We start from the raw sequence: 19435 nt of genomic DNA, 5'->3' as shown, positions 1-19435 counted from the left end.
GAACACTTACAAACTCATTCAACAAGGCCAATAATATCCTTATACCAAAAGCAGGTAAAGATATTATAAGAAAACTACAAATTCCCCTAATGTTTATAGGTACAAAAATACTAGAAAACTGAACCTAGTGGCATTTTAAAGGATTTATCCTAGTAATGCCAGGGTGGCTATGAAAATCATTCAATTTAATACATCACATTAGTAAAATGAAGGTGGGAAACCCATAAAATGTCTATTGTTGCAGAAAAAATTTGATAAAATCCAACACCTTTCAGGATTAAAAACCACTAAAACTATAAAAAAAAAAAAAAAGAACCTCCTCAAAATGATAAAAACCAGAGATGAAAAATGCACAGCTAAATCAATTTACAGTGAAAGACAGAAAGCTTTCCTGCAAAGATCAGGAACAAGATAAGGATGCCCACTTTCACTACTTCTATTCAACATGAAATTTTAGCCAGAGAAATTAGGCAAGAAAAAAAAAGGCATACAGATTAGAAAGGAAGAAGTAAAATTATCATGTTCATGGAAGACATGACTTTTCTTATATGTAAAGATGCAGGATATAAAACTGACACCAAAAATCAGTTACATTTATAAATATTAGCAATGAACAATATAAAAAGGAAATTGACAATTCCATTTACAATAGCATCAGAATGAGTAAAATACTTAGGAATAAATTTAATGGAGGAGGTGCAAACTCATACACTGAAAACTATAAAACACTGCTGAAAGAAATTAAGTAGGACACCAATATATGGAAAGATATCCCATATTTATAGATCTCAAGACTTAATATTGTTAAGATGACATACTACCTACTCTAAGCCACATACTGGTTCAATGCAATCTCTACCAAAATCCAGATGGCGTTTTTGCAGAAATAGAAAAACCTATTCCAAAATCCATATGGAATTTCAAGGAACAATAAAACAATCATGGGAAAAAAAAAAAAAAGAACGGACAACTCAGTTTTTGATTTCAAAAGTTACAGAAATCAAAACAGTAGCATAAGATAGAATGATATACAGACAAATGGAATGGATTCAGAGTTTAGTAATAAGCTTTCACATTTGTGGTAAATTCATCATAAATTTTTGATTAGGGCAAGACCATTCAATGGAAAAAAAAAAAACAGTTTCTTTGACAAATGGTACTGGGAAGACTGAATATCCACATTCAAAAGAATAAAGTTAAACCCTTTTGTTAACTTCAAAATGGATCAAAGACTTAAATTTCAGAGCTAAAACTGTAAAACTCCCAGAAGAAAACATAAGCAAATCTTATAACTATAGATTTGGCAACAACATCTTAAATTTAACACTAATCCTTTGCCTACTCAGCCTACAGGTTAAAACTCAGGCTCTAGGCCTTTTATCAACGCTACTTGATTTCAATTTAAGTTTAGTTCCTTTTATTATGGCTACAGCAGCCTAGAAGAAGAATTCAGTAGGCTATAAAAAGCTGCTTATCTATGATTCTTCTTCCTTTATAGAGATGAATATTTAGGTACTGCTGTCCTAAAATCAACTTTGTAAACTTACATTATGAAGGGCCAGGAGACAAAGCATTTCAATCTCTTTCCTCTTCAGGACCACAGGACCACTTAACCTAATATGGTTCTTTTGTGATGCCTATTTCTAAATTTAATTAATTAGTAGTGTTTCTTTGTAAAATTGTGGCTGTGTTTCTATCTGGCTGGGGAGAAATTTACATGTTAGTTTTATACTTATCACTAAGAAATCGTTATACTATCTATTAATAATTTCTTTGCTTTTATGAAGAGTTCCTGAAGCAATCTCTTAAACCTGTACTTGATAAAAGGTATGTCAACTCCACAACCAGAAGATAATGCCAATAAACTGAGCCAAACTATTATATGAATATTTTAATGTAAAATGCTTAACACTTAAAATTAGCAAAGCTCCATTTAAATTAAAATTCCATTTAACTAAAGATGGTTAACCCCAACAATTGTACAGTAGTTGATTTTTGCTATATAATGCCAGTCCTATGCAATACAGTAAGAATTGCATCATTAGCTGTCACTTCCTCCATTGCTCTTCTGGACTGTAAGGGGAGAGGGAACTCAGACACAAAACAAAATACAACCCAAATAAACTGCGCAGTGACTGCTAATAGTTATAAGCCCATTTTGACTAAGCTGCCCAAACAGCCAGGGAGAATAACTGCAGGTGTTGTTGCAGAGCTGACACGAGGTTTTTGTTTTTATAGCTTGGTAAAAGTTCTGCACTAGGTGAGAAGTCACAGTTTAAGGATGCATGTCCTGTAAATAGTTACTACATATACACATTTAGTGTCTGTAAACACTAGAAATATACATTAGACAGAGTACCCTTACAAGTCGGGTATAGTTTAAAAAAGAAGATGAGGTAACATGAAGTCTCAAAGTCCACAGGAATCCTGCCTGAAGAGTTTGAACAGCTGCCAGTAATTCACTTCCAATGTGCAGGGATTAAGGTTTGCCAAAACTGGATTCACTGGCTTTCAGCATTGCAACTGCATCTTTAACTGCATGATAGATAACATTCTTCACCTAAAACAATGGGAGAAAATATAGTCATTTTACCCTTGTATCTAAAATATTATTAAGAATAAGCTTTTTCCCCTATAATTTTATTATCTTCTCTTAGAATTTAAAACTCAATATTTAGTAGAGAATGTTAATACTAAAAAGGCCTCTGGGCTCCATCAGACGAGTATTTCATACACATTTTAAATCCATGCCTCTTCTGAAGAATTTAAAAGCCCATTTTCTCCCTTCTACAGGCTTTGATACCACATGGGCCTACACAGGGAGAGGCAAATTTCAAGGTACAGCTTTACTATTTTTCAGAGTTTATATGTAATCTTCCTGATTTTCCAAATATGAAATTCTGTTACACAATTCACTACTGAAAGTCTTTTCAAAATACCACCCCCTCAGATCCCTTTCAATGCAGAGATTCAGTTCTATTTTACCTAAGGCTAGTGAGAACACTATAGCACTAAAGGTCAAGCACTATGTTTAACATCCCTGACTGGCAAGCTGGACCAGATCAGAAGTCAGATCTGCTCACTTTCAGTACTAAAGTCTTTCTCTTTGGAGGCAGTTCTGTACAGAGCCTAATCAAACCAAAGTGAGATTTCCTCTAGGTTTGTTCTTTCCTTCCCTTATGTAGATAGTGGACTAGATATAAAGCCAGTTCAGCCAGTCTGCTGTACTGAGTGTGACATGGCCAAGTTCACTCTCTTTATAAGGTCAACAATGGTCCATGAAGCCATAGGCAGAGAATGCTAGGAATCAGAGCTATTTTTACCTGTAATTTATCTTCATGATTGGTGTGAGTCTGTGACAGATAACGAAATTCCTGAGTAAGCCAGAAGCAGTGTTTAACATGCTCTGGAGAAACAAAATCTTCAGCCACTTTGATACAGCTATATAAGTTATGAACCTGGAAAACACCAAACCACATCAATTAAAAAAAAAAAAAAAGTTTTATAAGTTCATAGTCTATAGAGAATAAAGAAAAAGTAAAGATTCTTGCCTGATGTGGAGCTCCTGCTGGGATAAATACCACATCCCCAAGAAACTGTACAATAGCCCAGCCTTGAACTCCATACTCTTGATGAAGACGCTTTCTTAGTGATCGGTCTAAATACCAGCTCTGATCATGAATAGGATCATGGTCTGCTGGGTTTTCTTGACCTTGCTCTTCTGATACCTAAAATACATTCAAAATATTATGCAACCAAACAACATGCAAAGGCCCAGTAGGGCATTTTTTTCCTTTGAACAATGTTGGCAGTTAATAAATGCTGTCTTCTTCAACTTAAATGTCCCCAGTGGCAGAAAAAGACTAGTAGTACTCAAAGACATTGACTGAATTAGCCAACAAAAGAATGACAAAAAGATGTGGCTTCCTTGCTACTGTTTCCTGAAACCATGACTAGCAGTCTCTAGTCTTATATTTGGAAAATATTTTGGCCTAGACTTTTAAACATAAGTAGGCTCAAGTTCCTTATAAATGAAGTTGTTTTGCAGTTATTAAAAACCTATTATCACTTAACAATATGAGTTAAGACACAGTCCTTAAATTAGCTACAAATTAAACTTGTTTATTTTAGACCTAGTATCTGGCAAAGCATAGACTCCATAGATTGACACTATCAAAGGAACAACATGGTAACCGAAAGGTTTTCTGGAAGACTCAAATGATCCTTAGCCAGAAACACCTTAATTCAAACAAATGCTTGTTAAGGACCTACTTGGTGCCAGGTAATTAGTTAGGAGTATCCAAGCCTCATTAATGACTGAAGATGTTAGCCAAAGACACCTGGGTCGCAACTAACATCCTCAGTGGTGAACAAGTTTAAAACTGAATATGCCCCATCTTTCCAATTGCCTAGAACTTTCACACAGAGCCCTTGCCAACTACAGGGGAAATCTAGACTCTTCCAAATCCCTGTATCCCTTGCTGACAAGTAGGGCCTCTTATTATGTGAGAGTGGATAAAACCAATAGGGACTTTAGTAACTTGATCGGAACAGGGCTGCTCAGGGGCAAGGATTGATACATGAACTTCTAAAGTACTACATTCTTAAGGCAATAAAAACAAGACAACTGCTAGTAAATAATTAGATGAACTAACTTGAAAGTAGAGAATAAAAATCTCCAAATGCATTATAATATAAAATGTAAACATAAAAGACAAGGCCTCCTTTTTTTAGAAATGGGACCTCTGGGCGGTGCCCGTAGTTCAGTGGGTAGGGCACAAGCCACGTATTCTGAGGCTAGCAGGTTCGAACCCAGCCAGAGCCAGCTAAAACAACAATGACAACTGCAACAAAAACAACAGCAGGGCGTTGTGGCAGGAGCCTGTAGTCCCAGCTACTTGGGAGGAGGAGGCAAGAGAATTGTTTATGCCCAATAGTTTGAGGTTGCTGTGAGCTGTGACACCGCAACACTCTACCTAGGGCAACAGCTTGAGACTCTGACAAATAAATTTTCTCTCAAAAATAAATATGTGACCTCTATCATTTAGAATCCTTGTTCCTTAACAACTACCTTCATCTATCCAATATCTGACATGCACAGAATAAATTTTTGAGATTGTGACAATTCTCCAGCAAACCAGCCATATAATTTATAATATGCTATTTCTCTATGCCTCTGCTCACAGGCTCAGAGTAAGGAGCACACCTTTTTAAGGAATTCCCTTATCTTCTCCGTGTCCTTAGCAGCATATATGTGCCAGAGTGCTCCTGGTTTCTCTTTTCCTTCAATAAATCGCTTTATTGTAAGTTCATCAGAATCTCCATCTTGGATAGTTTTAAGGACTTCTAGAGCAAGAAAAAGCAAAGCAAATATCAGACCATGGGCCTTAGCTCAGAGGGTACGCCCTACTTTTATGCTCAGCACCCTACCTTCTTCTTGCTCACACTGTCCTTTAGGAATTCCCACATAGACCATAACATTAGCTGCATCAGACACATCTAAGTGAAGATTTGTTGTTCCATATTTCCGATCTTCTGGAGTGATTAATCCTGCAAAGAGAAAGTGCCTTAAATTTACCAAAGACAACAAAGGCTGCCACAGTCATTCCACTCCCTGGGAGATACTTGGTGACAAAATTTAAAAGCTGCCTCTCTAATCATGCCAAGTTAAACTATTTAATAATAAATTCCTTTATCCTTTCAACTTTGAAAGAAAATAATCTTTTATCAAATATTGTAAGAATAAAAAAAACCCTCCCAATTCTAAGACTTACGTTTCTAGTATAGGCAGTCCCCAAGTAACAAACATCTAACTTACGTACAACTTGCACTTAGAAACAGAGGCTATTACAGTAAATCTCCAAGTTATAAACATGTGATTGATGTATGACATGCACTTACAAATGGAAGTAATTACAGGTAACAGGTAAATGTACCTTTTCTAACTTACATACAAATTCAATTTAAGAATGAACCTATAGAACATATGTCGTTCATAATCTAGGGACTGCTGGTAATTGGCAAAGTAGGTCCCGATTGACCCTCCTGCTGAGAACTAAAACTTCTGGATAAAATATTCTCCCCCAATTTTTCTTACTAAATCAATGTGCTGGCAAGAAAAGAAGGAACTCTTAGGGGTCAAAAACAGCAGAAAATTGGGAGTAATGACTCTTGAAGCTGGGATTTGCTAAAAGGGTATTTGCTTAACAGTGAGCTCAAGCTTCAGTTGTGCCATGGCCTAGGAGGGTTCTAGGGCAAGAGACAAGTGCCACTCACAAAGGGGAGCTAACAGAAAGCCCCCACCACATACACATATAGCTGGGACCTCAAAGGGCTATAATGAGCGTTAAGAGGAAACACTGCCATACCTGTGCCTTGCCTCTCTCAACTGTGATAGAGCGGTGAGCCAAAAATGCGAGGATCCCTTCAACGTTCTTTTTCTGTAGATCTAATTCCCTACCCAGAGGAGAAAGTTCACCTTGCTTGATAATCACCCCAAAGCTCACTAAGCCATACAGTCACTTGACACTAGGACTCTGCTTCTTCAACTGGATAGCACAGGAAAGCATGGCATTTCGTGAGCAAGCAGAGGCCATTTTCTAACCTGTCAGCCTCTGAAAAGGCCCTGTATTGTCTACAGAAGGGCTTCATCTCTGGCTTGCCTGGGACTGTAATTTTACAGGAGCTATATTTAGTGGGACACCTCATTATTCTAACTTGGGACTGGGGCCTAATGCACTTCAGAGTAAGAAAAAGTGAATTAAACAAACAAATAAATAAAAGTCCATGGTGTTTTGTTTCAAGATCCCTGCAAGCTGTTTTAACTGAGTGATTATCTGGGGAGTCACTGTACTCGACTCTCAAGGTTTCAGTGTGCTTGAAAAATACTTCCATAGTAAAAAGTAAAATTTAAGGTAAAAAGCAATTAGCGGGCTAAAAATAAAATGAATAAAATTAACACAATTATACTACATGACAGCATGAATAACTAACAAAAAGTCTGATTCTATTTATATGAAATTAAAAAGTAATGTAAAAGCAGAAAGAAAATTGTGTAGGAATACAAATCTATATGGTAAAATTATGAGGGAATGATGAACACAAACTTCAGGACGGTGATCAAGAGTAAGCACAAGAGGAAGGGCCTGGCGCTGGGAGGAAGCCCGAGGAAGGGATAGCGCGTTTCGAAGTCTTGTCAGGGACTGACACCCTGCTGGTGTGGCCAGTGCCTCACTGAATAAAAAACGGCTGTACGAAATGAGGAAGGAATGACACCTGCCCAGCCAATGCCCAAAGTCAGTCTGGCCTTTGCCCATTACTGTAAAGAGTCGCAGTTCAATCACCCTAAGTTTAAAGTACTGTTCTTTATTGACGTTTATGATAAAGTATAAGGTGCTTGAAAATGTATACATTTTCATTATTTTCAACCTCTAAATGCTTGCTTCTGTATGGAACAATTCTGTCATAGGAAAAGCTTTTATAGAGTAACACTGCCCTCTATTAGTGTGTTTAGGGGAAAAGACTTGCTGCTAAGCTATTTAAACCAAGCAGGTGGTTTATTTTGAAATTTTCTCAGATATCCCTCTGTATCCTATAAAGTATGGATAATCAGTACAAACTATTTTAAAGCCCACTAGAAAGAGTATGCCTGAAATTGCAACTACCCAGCTACTACGACTAGACTCTGAAGGGCTCAAGGGAAGGGACTTCAGCTAAAGAATGTACTGCAGCCCCAACAACATATGAAGGGCTCATTAACTGGGACCTGAGAACAAGGGAAGAGGAAGAAGACCCCTGGCCTGTCTTCTGTTCTACACATCTCTTACCCTACCCTGGTGGAACTATTTTGGGCACGTAGACAGTTGGAAGCTCCCAACAGAAGCAGTGCCTCTCAAAATGTTCCCCAACCACACTTTGGGTGATTCTCTAGGCTGACTCAACCATAACCAAAGAACTAGAGGGCTAGGGCCCTGGTACTTCCCCACACCCTGCTTCCCAACAGACTATAGAAAACATGGCAAAGACATCAACAGACCTTTTTGAGAAGGACACTGTCAGGTGTAAGAGACCAGAGATGGAAGATAACATGGAAGCAATTACATGAGGAAGGAATATAATCATAGAAGTAATTTCCAGGAGGATGTAAAAGTAGAGGCCAAATAGTATAAAAGAATAAATGACATTCACTGAAAGATCTGAACAACTGGAATTTGATTCAACAATAAATTGGTAAATAACTTCTTCAACTAACTTGAATCCAACTCTAATTAAAGACCCTCTGTAAAACCGCTCAAGATTACAGTAACAATGACAAAAGATGACTTTTGTAGAAAGCAATCTTCATCCCAAGCAACCCTTTCCCTCCTTGCTGGACAGTTTATTGAATCATGCCCAAATAACAAATATCCAATTCAAAGGGTGCTTTCAATTCTAACTTAAGTAACTAACTTCTATCCACCAACATAGAACATTGCATTTAAGTGTAGTAGATGTTAAAATAGCTAGAATGCTAGCAGACTGACCTAGATGTCCGTCAACATTTAAATCACAAATAAAATCATATTCTTTCAATGAAGTTACCAGGTAACCAATAAAAATTATCATACTAAAGATTACCATCCAACTCATAAAGATCTTATAATATAAAATTAGGTATATTTTATTTTTTTATTTTTGAGACAGAGTCTCACTCTGTCACTTGGGTAGGGTGGTATGGCATCATAACTCACAGCAACCGCAAACTCTTAGGTTCGAGTGATTCTCTTTTTTTTTTTTGGCAGTTTCTGGGTGGGGCTGGGTTTGAACCCGCCACCTCCGGCATATGGGGCCAGTGCCTTACTCCTTTGGGCCACAGGCACCGCCCCTCGAGTGATTCTCTTGCCTCAGTCTCCTGAGTAGCTGGGACTATAAGTGCCCACCATAATGCCTAGCTGGGACTACAAGTGCCCACCATAATGCCTGGCTATTTTTTTTTTTTTTTTTTTGCTCAGGTTGGTCTCAAACTCCTGAGCTTAAGCTAGGAGTCCTCAAACTGTGGCCTGTGGGCCACATGAAATGGTGTGAATTGTATTTGTTCCCGTTTTGTTTTTTACTTCAAAATAAGATATGTGCAGTGTGCATAGGAATTTGTTTATAGTTTTGTTTTTTTTAAGTATAGTCCAGCCCTGCAACGGTCTGAGGGACAGTGAATGGCCCCCTGTTTAAAAAGTTTGAGGATGCCTGGCTTAAGCAATCCACCTGCCTTGGCCTCCCAGGGTGTTAGGATTATAGGCCTGAGCCACCGTACCTGGCCTAAAATATGGCCTCTATCAAAATTAGGTATAGAAAAGAAAAAAAATACAAAATTGAATATGCCCTACAATTGCAACTATGAAAAGGAAATACATGAATATGTGGCCAAGGAATGAAAGGAAATAAGTAAAAACTGAAGGCTGTTGCTATGTTAAGTCTAAGATTATGGATGTTTTCCATCTTCCAACCTGCCGTTTACTTACTCATTCAAGCATTTTGACTTGTTTTATTTCTGTTATACATTTTTAAAGTTAGCCACTTCCTACTTACCATAAGCATTATACATCTTGGGACCCAGATCTGGACGAACAAAATAGTTTGGCAGCCTAGAGGCCAAGTTCAGTTTGCCATCTCGCCTTGTGTACTCAGGCAGTGGAATGTTGGCCATTAGATCATCAAATCTAGGACAAGAGAAGCAGGAATTTACAAAGTAAGTTTGCCTTTCTATTTCATTATTGTGCAACTTTTTTTGTTCCTTCTATATCAAAAGGAACAAATACATCTGTGATCATGAAAATGAGACAGCTATTAATAATATAAAAGATTTGAATTATAGTAATTATGAACAAAGATGTTTTCTTTCTTTCCTACACTACATAAATGTGTCAAAATCATCTAGAATATTTCAGACAAAAGATCAGAGTAATAAATTCCTAATGATAAGTGAAACTCAAGGATTTATTACTGATTAGTTATTAAGAGCCTTTCAAGGTTTCAAACTTAAAGCAAGAAGATAGATCTACAAATTAGATGTTGTCTAACTCAATGATGTAAATGTATTATATGGAATCCTGACATGTCTGATCCCACAACTGCCTCCAAACCAGCCTTGCAATCCTAAGTCAGTCTCTTCTCTAGCAGAGCAATACCACTGAAAATGTATAGAGCTTTCATTACTGAGCCAGATCTAAAAGTCGGTAATGTCTTCATCTCATTTAAAAATATACATGTGTCCAAAGATTATAGACCAGAAATAAAAAATCAGCACCAGTAAAACTAAGGAATTCTCATATTTCCCTGGAAACTATTTTCTCACTACCTCAAAAAAAGGATTTAACCTAACAAGTCAAGGACAATCATTTCTTCCCACCTTCATAATCATACCTGGAAGGCATCATATCTCTAAAATCTTCTCCTGGTGGCCAGTCCTTAAGTTTCAATACCATTGGTTCTTTTTCATTTTTTAAACGATCTGAAAAGTAACCAGAATAAATTCTTACTATTCAAAATTCAAAAAACAGATCAAAATAAATGATAAATTAGCATTTCATGCCTCAAAAATACAAATAAAATATATTTTATCTCTGTAAAAATTTCATATTAGAATATAAATATATTTCTTAATATTCCCCTCCTGCCAATTGCCAATCATTTTATTTCTACATTATCAAGAAACCCATTTGTACCCAAGTGGCAGCAAGGTGCAATAAAATAAAGATCACCAACTAATAAATTTATATTAAGGTCCTATCTTTTGTAGATGCTTATTAAACTGCTACTTGTTCTTTGAGATTCAACCATTCCCTTTGCTCAGTACACACATATAGGAGATAAGACACTAAATTTAAACTCCAAAATTCTGGAAAATGCTCATCTTTAATACATACTTGGAACATCTTCAAATCCATCCCAGAAGTCTCCTACTGTGGCTCCTGTGATGATTTCATTGGTCCTACAATTAACTAGGTCAACTTCCTGCTCACCAAACTCTTTTCTGAAGGATTCAGGTTTCCAAAGTTCAGCATTCAATTTATGATGCACTCCCGACACCATCACTGGCTAAAAGAAAAGGAAGACTTTAGTCTGAACTCCCTCAATTCGGTCTCCATGCCTGCAGGCAGTCCCTCTTTAAATGGCTGCTGGTTTGTTTCTGTGTGGCTGGTTGTCAGTCTCAGATGATGAAGTGAGAATTCAGGCTTAGTTCTCTGTGCTCCCAAAGCATCTCTTATCTTCACTATTTATCTGCTATGTACTACTTGCTCTTAAGACTACAATAGTTAGCTTTTAGGAGAAAAGATCATCCTTCTAATTCAGATTCTATTACTCACAGCAAGGCCCAAGGCCAGGGAGAAGGGCCACCAGGAATGTCCAGTCCAAAGACAGTGATACCACTGGCCTCTAGTCTGTTACTGCCAGGCAGGAATATGGACCTGAGCGTGCCAAGGCTTTTGGCTGTCCAAGACAAGTCAGAAACCCTGATCTTTATATGAAGTAGCCTAACTTTAAAATATCAGCAACAAGTTTTTTTATATAAGAAATTTACATATGACATACAATTCAGGAAAAACGTGCTTTTAGTGTATCATTTTGCAAGCTCTGCATTAACGACTAAATGATTAAATTCTATTAGTACACAAGGCTGAAAAAACATACTTAGAATTTTTGTTGTCGTCGTCGTTGCTAAACGCTCACATTTTTCTATTTGGCAATTCTTCCAAATTCTTGTCAAAGAGTAAACTCTTGTCCAAAGAGAAGCCAAAGACTCAGAAAAAAAGAACTAAAACAAAGCAGCACAGTAGCAGGCCTACAAAGTCTACTAAAGACATCAACCCCAAACTAAAGATCAGCAATGCTGCCTCCAAATTCCAGTATGACACCACAGGCTCTGGCCACCTGCAAACACCTTCAGTATAAGCTTTTAATTAATGGGAGAGGGATGCATGACATTTTACCATATTTTGTTATACCCTGATATGGTTTGGATATGTGGCCCCTCCAACTCTCATGCTGAAATCTGATCTGCAGTGTTAGGGGTGGGGCTGAGAGGGAAACATCTGGATCATGGGAGCAGATCCTTCATGAACGGGTTGGTGCCCTCTCCAAGAAGGTAATGAGTGAGTTCTTACCCCATTTGTTCACATGAGCTGGTTGTTTAAAAGAGTGTGACAATATCTCTTTCATCTCTTGCTCCTTCTTTTGCCACATGACATACTTTCTCTCCCTTCTCCACTGCCTTTATTGGAAGCTCCTGAAGCTTCTTGTACAGCCTACAGTACTGGAAGCCAAATAAACTTCTTTTCTTTATAAATTACCCAGCCTTGGGTATTTTCTTATAGCAGTGCAAAGCAGACTAACACTACTTGGGTATTTCTTAATAGCAGTGTAAAAAAGACCACCACATCTAGTAAAGCCTACCAGCCCCTTAATCTTAACACTACCACTTCTCCTGTTGAGGTTTACCACATAAGAATCACTAAGCCTAGATGCTCTCATCAAAAAGCCAATGATTAATGGTTGCAAGTAATCAAAACCCGATTGGAAAAGACAGCTAAGGAATGTTTGCTGTAAAAAATAAAACTCAGGCTCGGCGCCTGTGGCTCAAGAGGCTAAGGTGCCAACCACATACACATGAGCTAGCGGGTTCGAATCCAGCCCGGACCTGCCAAACAACGACGACGGCTGCAACCAAAAAATAGCCAGGCGTTGTGGCGGGCGCCTACAGTCTCAGCTACTTGGGAGGCTGAGGCAGGAGAATCGCTTGAGCCCAGGAGTTGGAGGTTGCTGTGAGCTGTGAAGCCACAGCACTCTACCCAGGGCGACAGCTTGAAGCTCTGTCTCAAAAAAAAATAAAAATAAAAATAAATAAAAAATAAAACTCACAGTAAACACCCTTCCCTAATTATATTCACCCTAAACAATAAAGCATAAAAATGGAAAGTAAAGGAAATACCACTTACAATTAATTGAGAGGGGTGAAAAAGCTGGAGTGGAATTGTGAGAAATCTGCTAAAGGAACCGAGAAGGAGGTATGAACTAGACTGGGGAGGAGAGGCCCCTATTACCTGCCCTTGTTTCCAGCACTCCCTAAACACATTCCAGTTGCTCTTGTTGTTGGGATCTTGCAAGCACAGCAAGCGATTATCACACAGCCAATAGTGAGGAGTGTCAAAGCCTAGAATGCTGGGCTTGATTGTCAGTCCTTGAGGCCTTTTGGATAAATCAGAGGAATTCTTATTTTGTACCAAAGAGGCAAAGATGTCATCAAGGATTTTTGGTGTATTCTTGAGTCCATTTTCTGTCTGAATTTGAAAAAGAACACAAATCTTAAATATGTTGTTCTCTATCATCAAAACCCTCATACCTATAACAGTAGGATAAGCATATATTACATATCCATCCATAAGAGAGTCCAAACCAGGACCCTTGGGCAAAGAGGTATGTCCCCTGTTCCAACTTGACAAGTCATAGAAGTGGGTACAGGAAAAAGTGTAACAGGAAAAAAAATGGCTCAGCTTTGAATCATAGCCCCATGAAACCCATCTGCCAACGACTTAGTCTTCTGTACCCATAGAGGTAGCATGTGATTCAGAGCCTCCTTTCTACTTTCAGTTTTAACTTCTATCGTTTCTTCCTGTTCTGTCTATGTTCAACTTTATAAGGTAGAGTACAAACAATAAAATAAGCACATACCTTTCCTGTAGAGGAATTCAAGAGATTTCGGAGGAAACCAGAATTGTTGTTGCTAACAGGTGTCAAAATTGTGCTGTTAAAGGTGTGGAGGACTGTGCTGGATTTGCTTAAAGGTGGAAGGGGTGGAAGGCATTTGATTTCATTCTTTAAAACTGGCATTGTTGGTTGTTTTTCTAAAATAAAACCAAACATCAAGATGAAAAGGCATTCTGAAAGTCAAACCCCTTATTAATATTCTTTTACCAGAATAAGTTTAGAACTTGGTTTTCATTTATGAAATACAAAAGCCTTTTTTTTTTTTGAGACAGAGTCTTATTCTGTTGCTCAGGATAGAGTGCCATGGCATCAGCCTGGCTCCCACTAACCTCCATCTCCTGGGCTCAAATGATCCTTCTGCCTCATTCTCCTAAGTAGTTGAGACTATTGGTGCCTACCACCATGCCCAGCTAATCTTTTCTATTTTTAGTAGAGATAGGGTCTTGCTCTTGCTGGTCTCAAACTCCAGAGCTTAAGAGATCATTCTGCCTTAGCCTCCCAGAGTGCTAGGATTACAGGTGTGAGTCACATACCTGGCCTAGAACCAAAAATCTTACAAGAATAAATGCTAATGACATTATTTATTTAGATACGGATTCCCAACCAATGTTAAAATACTCAAATGTTCAGATGAAACTTTTATTTTTTGTTTTTGGCATACAAAATACAACTGATTTTTGTAAACTGACCTTGTATCTAGCAATCTTGATAAATATGTTTAGTAAACGTATCCTTTGCTTCATTCCTGAACCCAGAGTAGAACTACAAAAACCTCGATGAATAAAAAAAACAATTCAACCATTATTTATGATGTTTGCCGTTAGTTCTTTTTTGAAACTCTAAAGGACATTCCTTTCTATTCTTAATTTACAAGTTTTTTTTAAATCATAAGTAGGTATTGAATTTTACTATCTATTTTTCTGCATATTGTCACATTTTTTTTCTCCTAAATTTCTGAATGCTAAACTACACCTGGCTTTCTGGAAAAATCTTGCTAGCTATATAATTCCTTTATTTATAGTGTCAAATTTGTTCAAGTTAAAGTTAAAATTTTGTCAGGCTCTTTTCATGAAAAAATTGACCTGTAATTTTTCTCACTTGTAACAGTCATAAAGCAATAATCTCTAAATTTTAATCTAACTCTGATTCCAAAGTCTATGTTATTTATACTATCATTAAACATTTTGAGACAAAAGCACAGATGACAAAAATAAAACTAAAGCCAGTACATTTCAATTTAGACAAAATAGGAACTATATACACAGCAAGGATAGAAAAGTGGAAAAAAATCACTCATTAAAATAAATTTCAACGGGCGGCGCCTGTGGCTCAGTTGGTAAGGCGCCGGCCCCATATACTGAGGGCGGCGGGTTCAAACCCGGCCCCGGCTGAACTGCAACAAAAAAATAGCCGGGCATTGTGGCGGGCGCCTGTGGTCCCAGCTGCTTGGGAGGCTGAGGCAAGAGAATCGCTTAAGCCCAGGAGTTGGAGGTTGCTGTGAGCTGTGTGATGCCACGGCAACTCTACGGAGGGCCATAAAGTGAGACTCTGTCTCTACAAAAAAAATAAAAAATAAATAAATAAATAAATAAATTTCAGCACACTCCATTCTTGACAATATCAACCTTACCCAGAGTTCTACCAGCAGCAAAAGTTCTCTTTGACGTTGCATTTCAACTCACCTTCATTTGTGGCAGGTTCCAAGATGACTACAGGGATCCACTTTCTAGTTCACACAACTCCTAACCACTATTCTGACAGCAGTTGAGGTTACAAAGTCCCTCTATGAGTGAACAAAAGCACTCAGGAAGAAACAGGAAAGCAGGGAACACTCACCCTTGTTTTCCTTATTGACATTCCCACTGGTTAGGTCCGCCAGCCAGTTTAAAGGAGATGTGCTGGCTGGACAGGCAGGCTTCATGCTGCTGGCTGCCTTGGAAGCTGCGTCCCCACCCACAGTCGCTGGTTCTAACACTGAGGGATTCTGCGGAAGCACACCACCAAGAGTCGGTTTCTCTCCAGTTAAGGAAGTCTGTGTCAAGTATAATAGGAGAATTTTACATACGCTGAAGAGTGGTATTTTCTCTTTCTTACCATTTGCCCTAAGGGCTTACCAGTTAGAGCTCACCAAACAAAACCACCTAATAAACAGCCCTGGACACTATGTCATCATCAAGCTGCAGTGACCCTGCAGCCACGCAGCAGAACTACTAGGGAGGAGAGATGTCAACAACTTAAATGGAGCAAAATACTTCCCCCTCACCCTCTTACCACCCTTCTCATGGTGGTATACCTCATCACTGCATGGAACATGTTGCTTTCAAATGACCAGTCTGTGCCTGTCCCGCCTATAAACTCACCCCAGAATCCAGAATAGGGACGCAAAACATAGTTGTCAAATGACTAAATGAGACAGACAGGAAAGGTAAAGCCGTGATTTCAGAAGGAAAAAAGATGCAGAAAAAGAAAATATGTTCTTTTGATTCAGCTTTAAGATGAGATGAGGAGCTCTTAAAAGAACTTACAAATTTAAAAAGAAACTTGGAAAGAGTATATTACTTATGATTTTGTTAATTTGAAAAGCTGCCATGACAACTACCTAGTGAGTTATACATACATGAAGAAAAGGAAAAAAGAATATTCAAATTCCTGTTGTGGTCCAGGCCATTCTGTGTTGCGCAACCATCAAAATTGTTTATCAATCCTGTATTACTGATGAGGAAACTGAAGCACATGTACATCAACTCATGTGAGCCAAAGTAAAGTGGAGGCAAAAGAATTCTAACTCAGTTTTCACTCCAAGGATCACAATGCTTCTATCGGCCATGCGGCCTTTGACACCACAGCTTTATTAAAAATGTAAATTTCTGGTTATTAAACACTCTTCAGAATAATGATTACTAGGAAAGGAAGAGAAAGGAGATAATGAGGTATGTGGGTAGGAAAGGGATGCCACCAGGAAGAAACAAGCAAATGAAGACCAAGAAAATGTACAATTTTTTACACTGAATGATGGGTACATAAAAGGTTCATTTCACCATTATTTCCCTTCAACTCTTCATAAATGTTATAGGTAAAAGATATTTAGGAATTAAAAAAAATTTTTTAAGTTACCTAAACAATTTTAATTCTATAGAACATATGAGAAGTTTAAAAAAACTCCAATTCAATAGCAACTTATCAGGCAGACAGACTATAACAGAAGAAGTTTTTGCTTGTCAGGAAACACAAATATAAAACCAATGAAAAGAGGCTACAATGAGGTCCACAAAAGTAATATGAAAAGTAAGAATGGATCTCTGAACTGTCACATAAAATGTATGAATTCTTTCTCTCTTTCTCTTGCCACTAACAGCTGTCCCCGGGTCCCTTTGAAATACACTGCAGAAATACTCGGGTTATTTGAAAAACAGACAAACAGTCACAGGGATGGTGAATCTGGCACCAGCAACAGTACCTGTTTTAGATCTTCTTTTGAGGCTGGCTTTGCAAAGAGTTTGAATTGCCTGTTTGAACAGGGACAGTTTGCCTTTATTCCCCATTTTGCTCTTACAGAATGAACAATATCTCCAACATCATAAAGAGCTAAAAAAAGGGAGGAGAGGGCAGAGGGTATTAGGCACTTTCCCCTTCAACATTACAGAGCAGAAGCTGGCATTTCCTACAGGATTACTTCTTCCACTCCCGCCTTTTCATCTTGCCACACAGGCCTTCCCCAAATACACTAATTTCTTTCTGCTACAAAACTACTTATAAGATTTTATTCCAAAAGTACTGTGGCATTATCGAATATAGTTCTGGACAATTTACAGTACTTATCAAAATAAAGCTAGCAAGTCATTACGCTACACAAAGTAAAACAAAACTACTAGCCCCTACAAGTTAACCAAGATGAGGGGAAACAAAAATCACTGCGCCCCATGAAATACCTTTTCCAGGAATGATCTGTGTAGGCATTAGGTTCTCTGGTTCATGTATCTGACTCTTCACACATCTCAGCCAGGAGAAAGTCTTGTAAGCAGCACCTACAAATAACTGATTTGTAGTAATTGTTCATTATAGACCCTGGCCCCATATGCTTCAGAAATCTATCAACCACAAATCAGTGAAGGGCTTAATTTAATTTAACTGTGTAAGGGGGCCAGTCAGTTCTCACCCTGTTGGCAATTCTTTCTCTTCATCCGGTAGCAATCCACACATACTCCAAACCCACACCGAGGACACACCCAGTGCAGGTTGAAGATGGTAGTGTCACACACATCACACATTTCTCGAACACCTCTGACAGCTCTCTTCCAAGCCACCTGTCCTGCAGAAGTCAATAAATCACTTAGTCTTCAGAAGGACATGGCTTCTGAAATCAAACACAAAGGGTAGGGAGAATCTAGTCCTCTCTGTGACTAGAGTTCTTGTTAACTCTGTTCAGCCTTCCTGGCAAATGCTGCCTCCCCCATGAAGTTCTCCTGGATTCCCTCAGCACTGCCATCAATTTGTACTAGTATTTGTATTTCAGACTCATGCTGCTTCACATTGTACATACTAAAGCACAGTTTTACCTCCTCCTAAGAGGCTGGATTCCTGTTCAGGCTGTGCAGCAATAGTTACAAAGCTGGAGCTTAGGCACAGGTATCACAGTAGTGGTTCTTAACCTCTTTAGTCCTAAGTCTATCTGAGAAGCTACAGGCAGCATGGGCCAGGCTTTCTCTAAGGGGAAAAATATTTTACTTGGGCCCACTTGTTTAGCACAGAGCACCAGGTTAGTCATAGATGCCCTAAATCTATTCAAACTGCCCATTAAAAACCTCAGGGTACTTAAGGAGGGGTTTGTAGGGAGCAGCATATTAACTTAGTATAGGCACAATGATCCAAGGTCAGTTCCTTCACCAGCCAGGGTCAGAAACATGATTTTGCCAGTGCCAGGAGTGATACAGGCACCTAGGACTGACTCTTACTAATCAAATAACCAGTAGGTTAAGGTACAACCCAGGATTCTACAAGCATGGGTTTCTGTTTCAGTGGCCAAGGCCTAATAATGGGAGAAGAGTGCCTTCCAGGACCAAACAGGCCATGAGACCCTTCCCTAGCATGAAGGAGTACCAAATCAGGTATCAGAAAGCTTCAAGAAGTCTCGGCAAGGGGAGGACATTCTTGTGAGTCACAGAGAAATTCAATGTCGACTGACCAGAGGACTCCTTTCAGTCAGCAGTGCGTGCTGTGTGTCTCCCTTCTGAGAAACACTGGATCAATACTGATGCACTCTTGTTCTATGAAGAACATCTTTTTCCTAATCCACTCTGTGGTTAATTCATCATTTTTCAGACTGAATATAACTCAAGTGACCAAACTTCAGTTTACACCAAATTAATCCAATTGCACCACATCAACCCATTAACTGAGTGAGCTACCATTTCATTACAGTGTAATAGCCTAAGGCACAATACACAGAACTTAGGCATTTTACAAATGAGATCTTATGAACTTCACCTAGGTCACTCGGATTAAACTATTTCATTAGAAAGTACTCTCAGATCTCTTAGCTATGATTTAATAATTATTAGTAACTGAAAAGACAGAATGAAAGTATAATGTTAAGGTCTGCTTCCTGATTTCAGAGATTTCAGAGAATGCGGGCATCTTTCAATATCACTCACAATGAGTTTCTCTTGCCAATCTGACCAGCTTGTCACAGAGGCACAGG

The 19435-nt window shown here is 38.4% G+C and overlaps 1 protein-coding gene across 3 annotated transcripts in view; it reads right to left on the bottom strand.

Moving 5' to 3' along the window:
* Positions 1–1876: 1876 nt before the first annotated feature.
* The window catches only part of KDM3A (lysine demethylase 3A), a 55355-nt gene continuing 37796 nt past the window's right edge, over positions 1877–19435 (bottom strand). For 2 of the 3 annotated variants that reach the window (XM_053587662.1, XM_053587664.1), the window contains exons 13-26: positions 17894–18046; positions 17667–17762; positions 17195–17322; positions 15574–15769; positions 13702–13874; positions 13074–13310; positions 10899–11070; positions 10396–10483; positions 9562–9692; positions 5431–5550; positions 5207–5346; positions 3552–3728; positions 3324–3458; positions 1877–2560 (exon numbers count right to left, since the gene is read on the bottom strand). In XM_053587662.1, the coding sequence (XP_053443637.1) occupies positions 2480–2560; positions 3324–3458; positions 3552–3728; positions 5207–5346; positions 5431–5550; positions 9562–9692; positions 10396–10483; positions 10899–11070; positions 13074–13310; positions 13702–13874; positions 15574–15769; positions 17195–17322; positions 17667–17762; positions 17894–18046 (2027 nt within the window). In that variant the 3' untranslated portion in view covers positions 1877–2479. The remainder of the gene's footprint in view (positions 2561–3323; positions 3459–3551; positions 3729–5206; positions 5347–5430; positions 5551–9561; positions 9693–10395; positions 10484–10898; positions 11071–13073; positions 13311–13701; positions 13875–15573; positions 15770–17194; positions 17323–17666; positions 17763–17893; positions 18047–19435) is intronic. The other variant, XM_053587665.1, reaches the window with a different exon arrangement.

Source organism: Nycticebus coucang, chromosome 4 (assembly GCF_027406575.1).
Source record: "Nycticebus coucang isolate mNycCou1 chromosome 4, mNycCou1.pri, whole genome shotgun sequence".
Lineage (NCBI taxonomy): Eukaryota > Metazoa > Chordata > Mammalia > Primates > Lorisidae > Nycticebus > Nycticebus coucang.
This window is presented reverse-complemented; position numbering and strand designations above follow the sequence as displayed.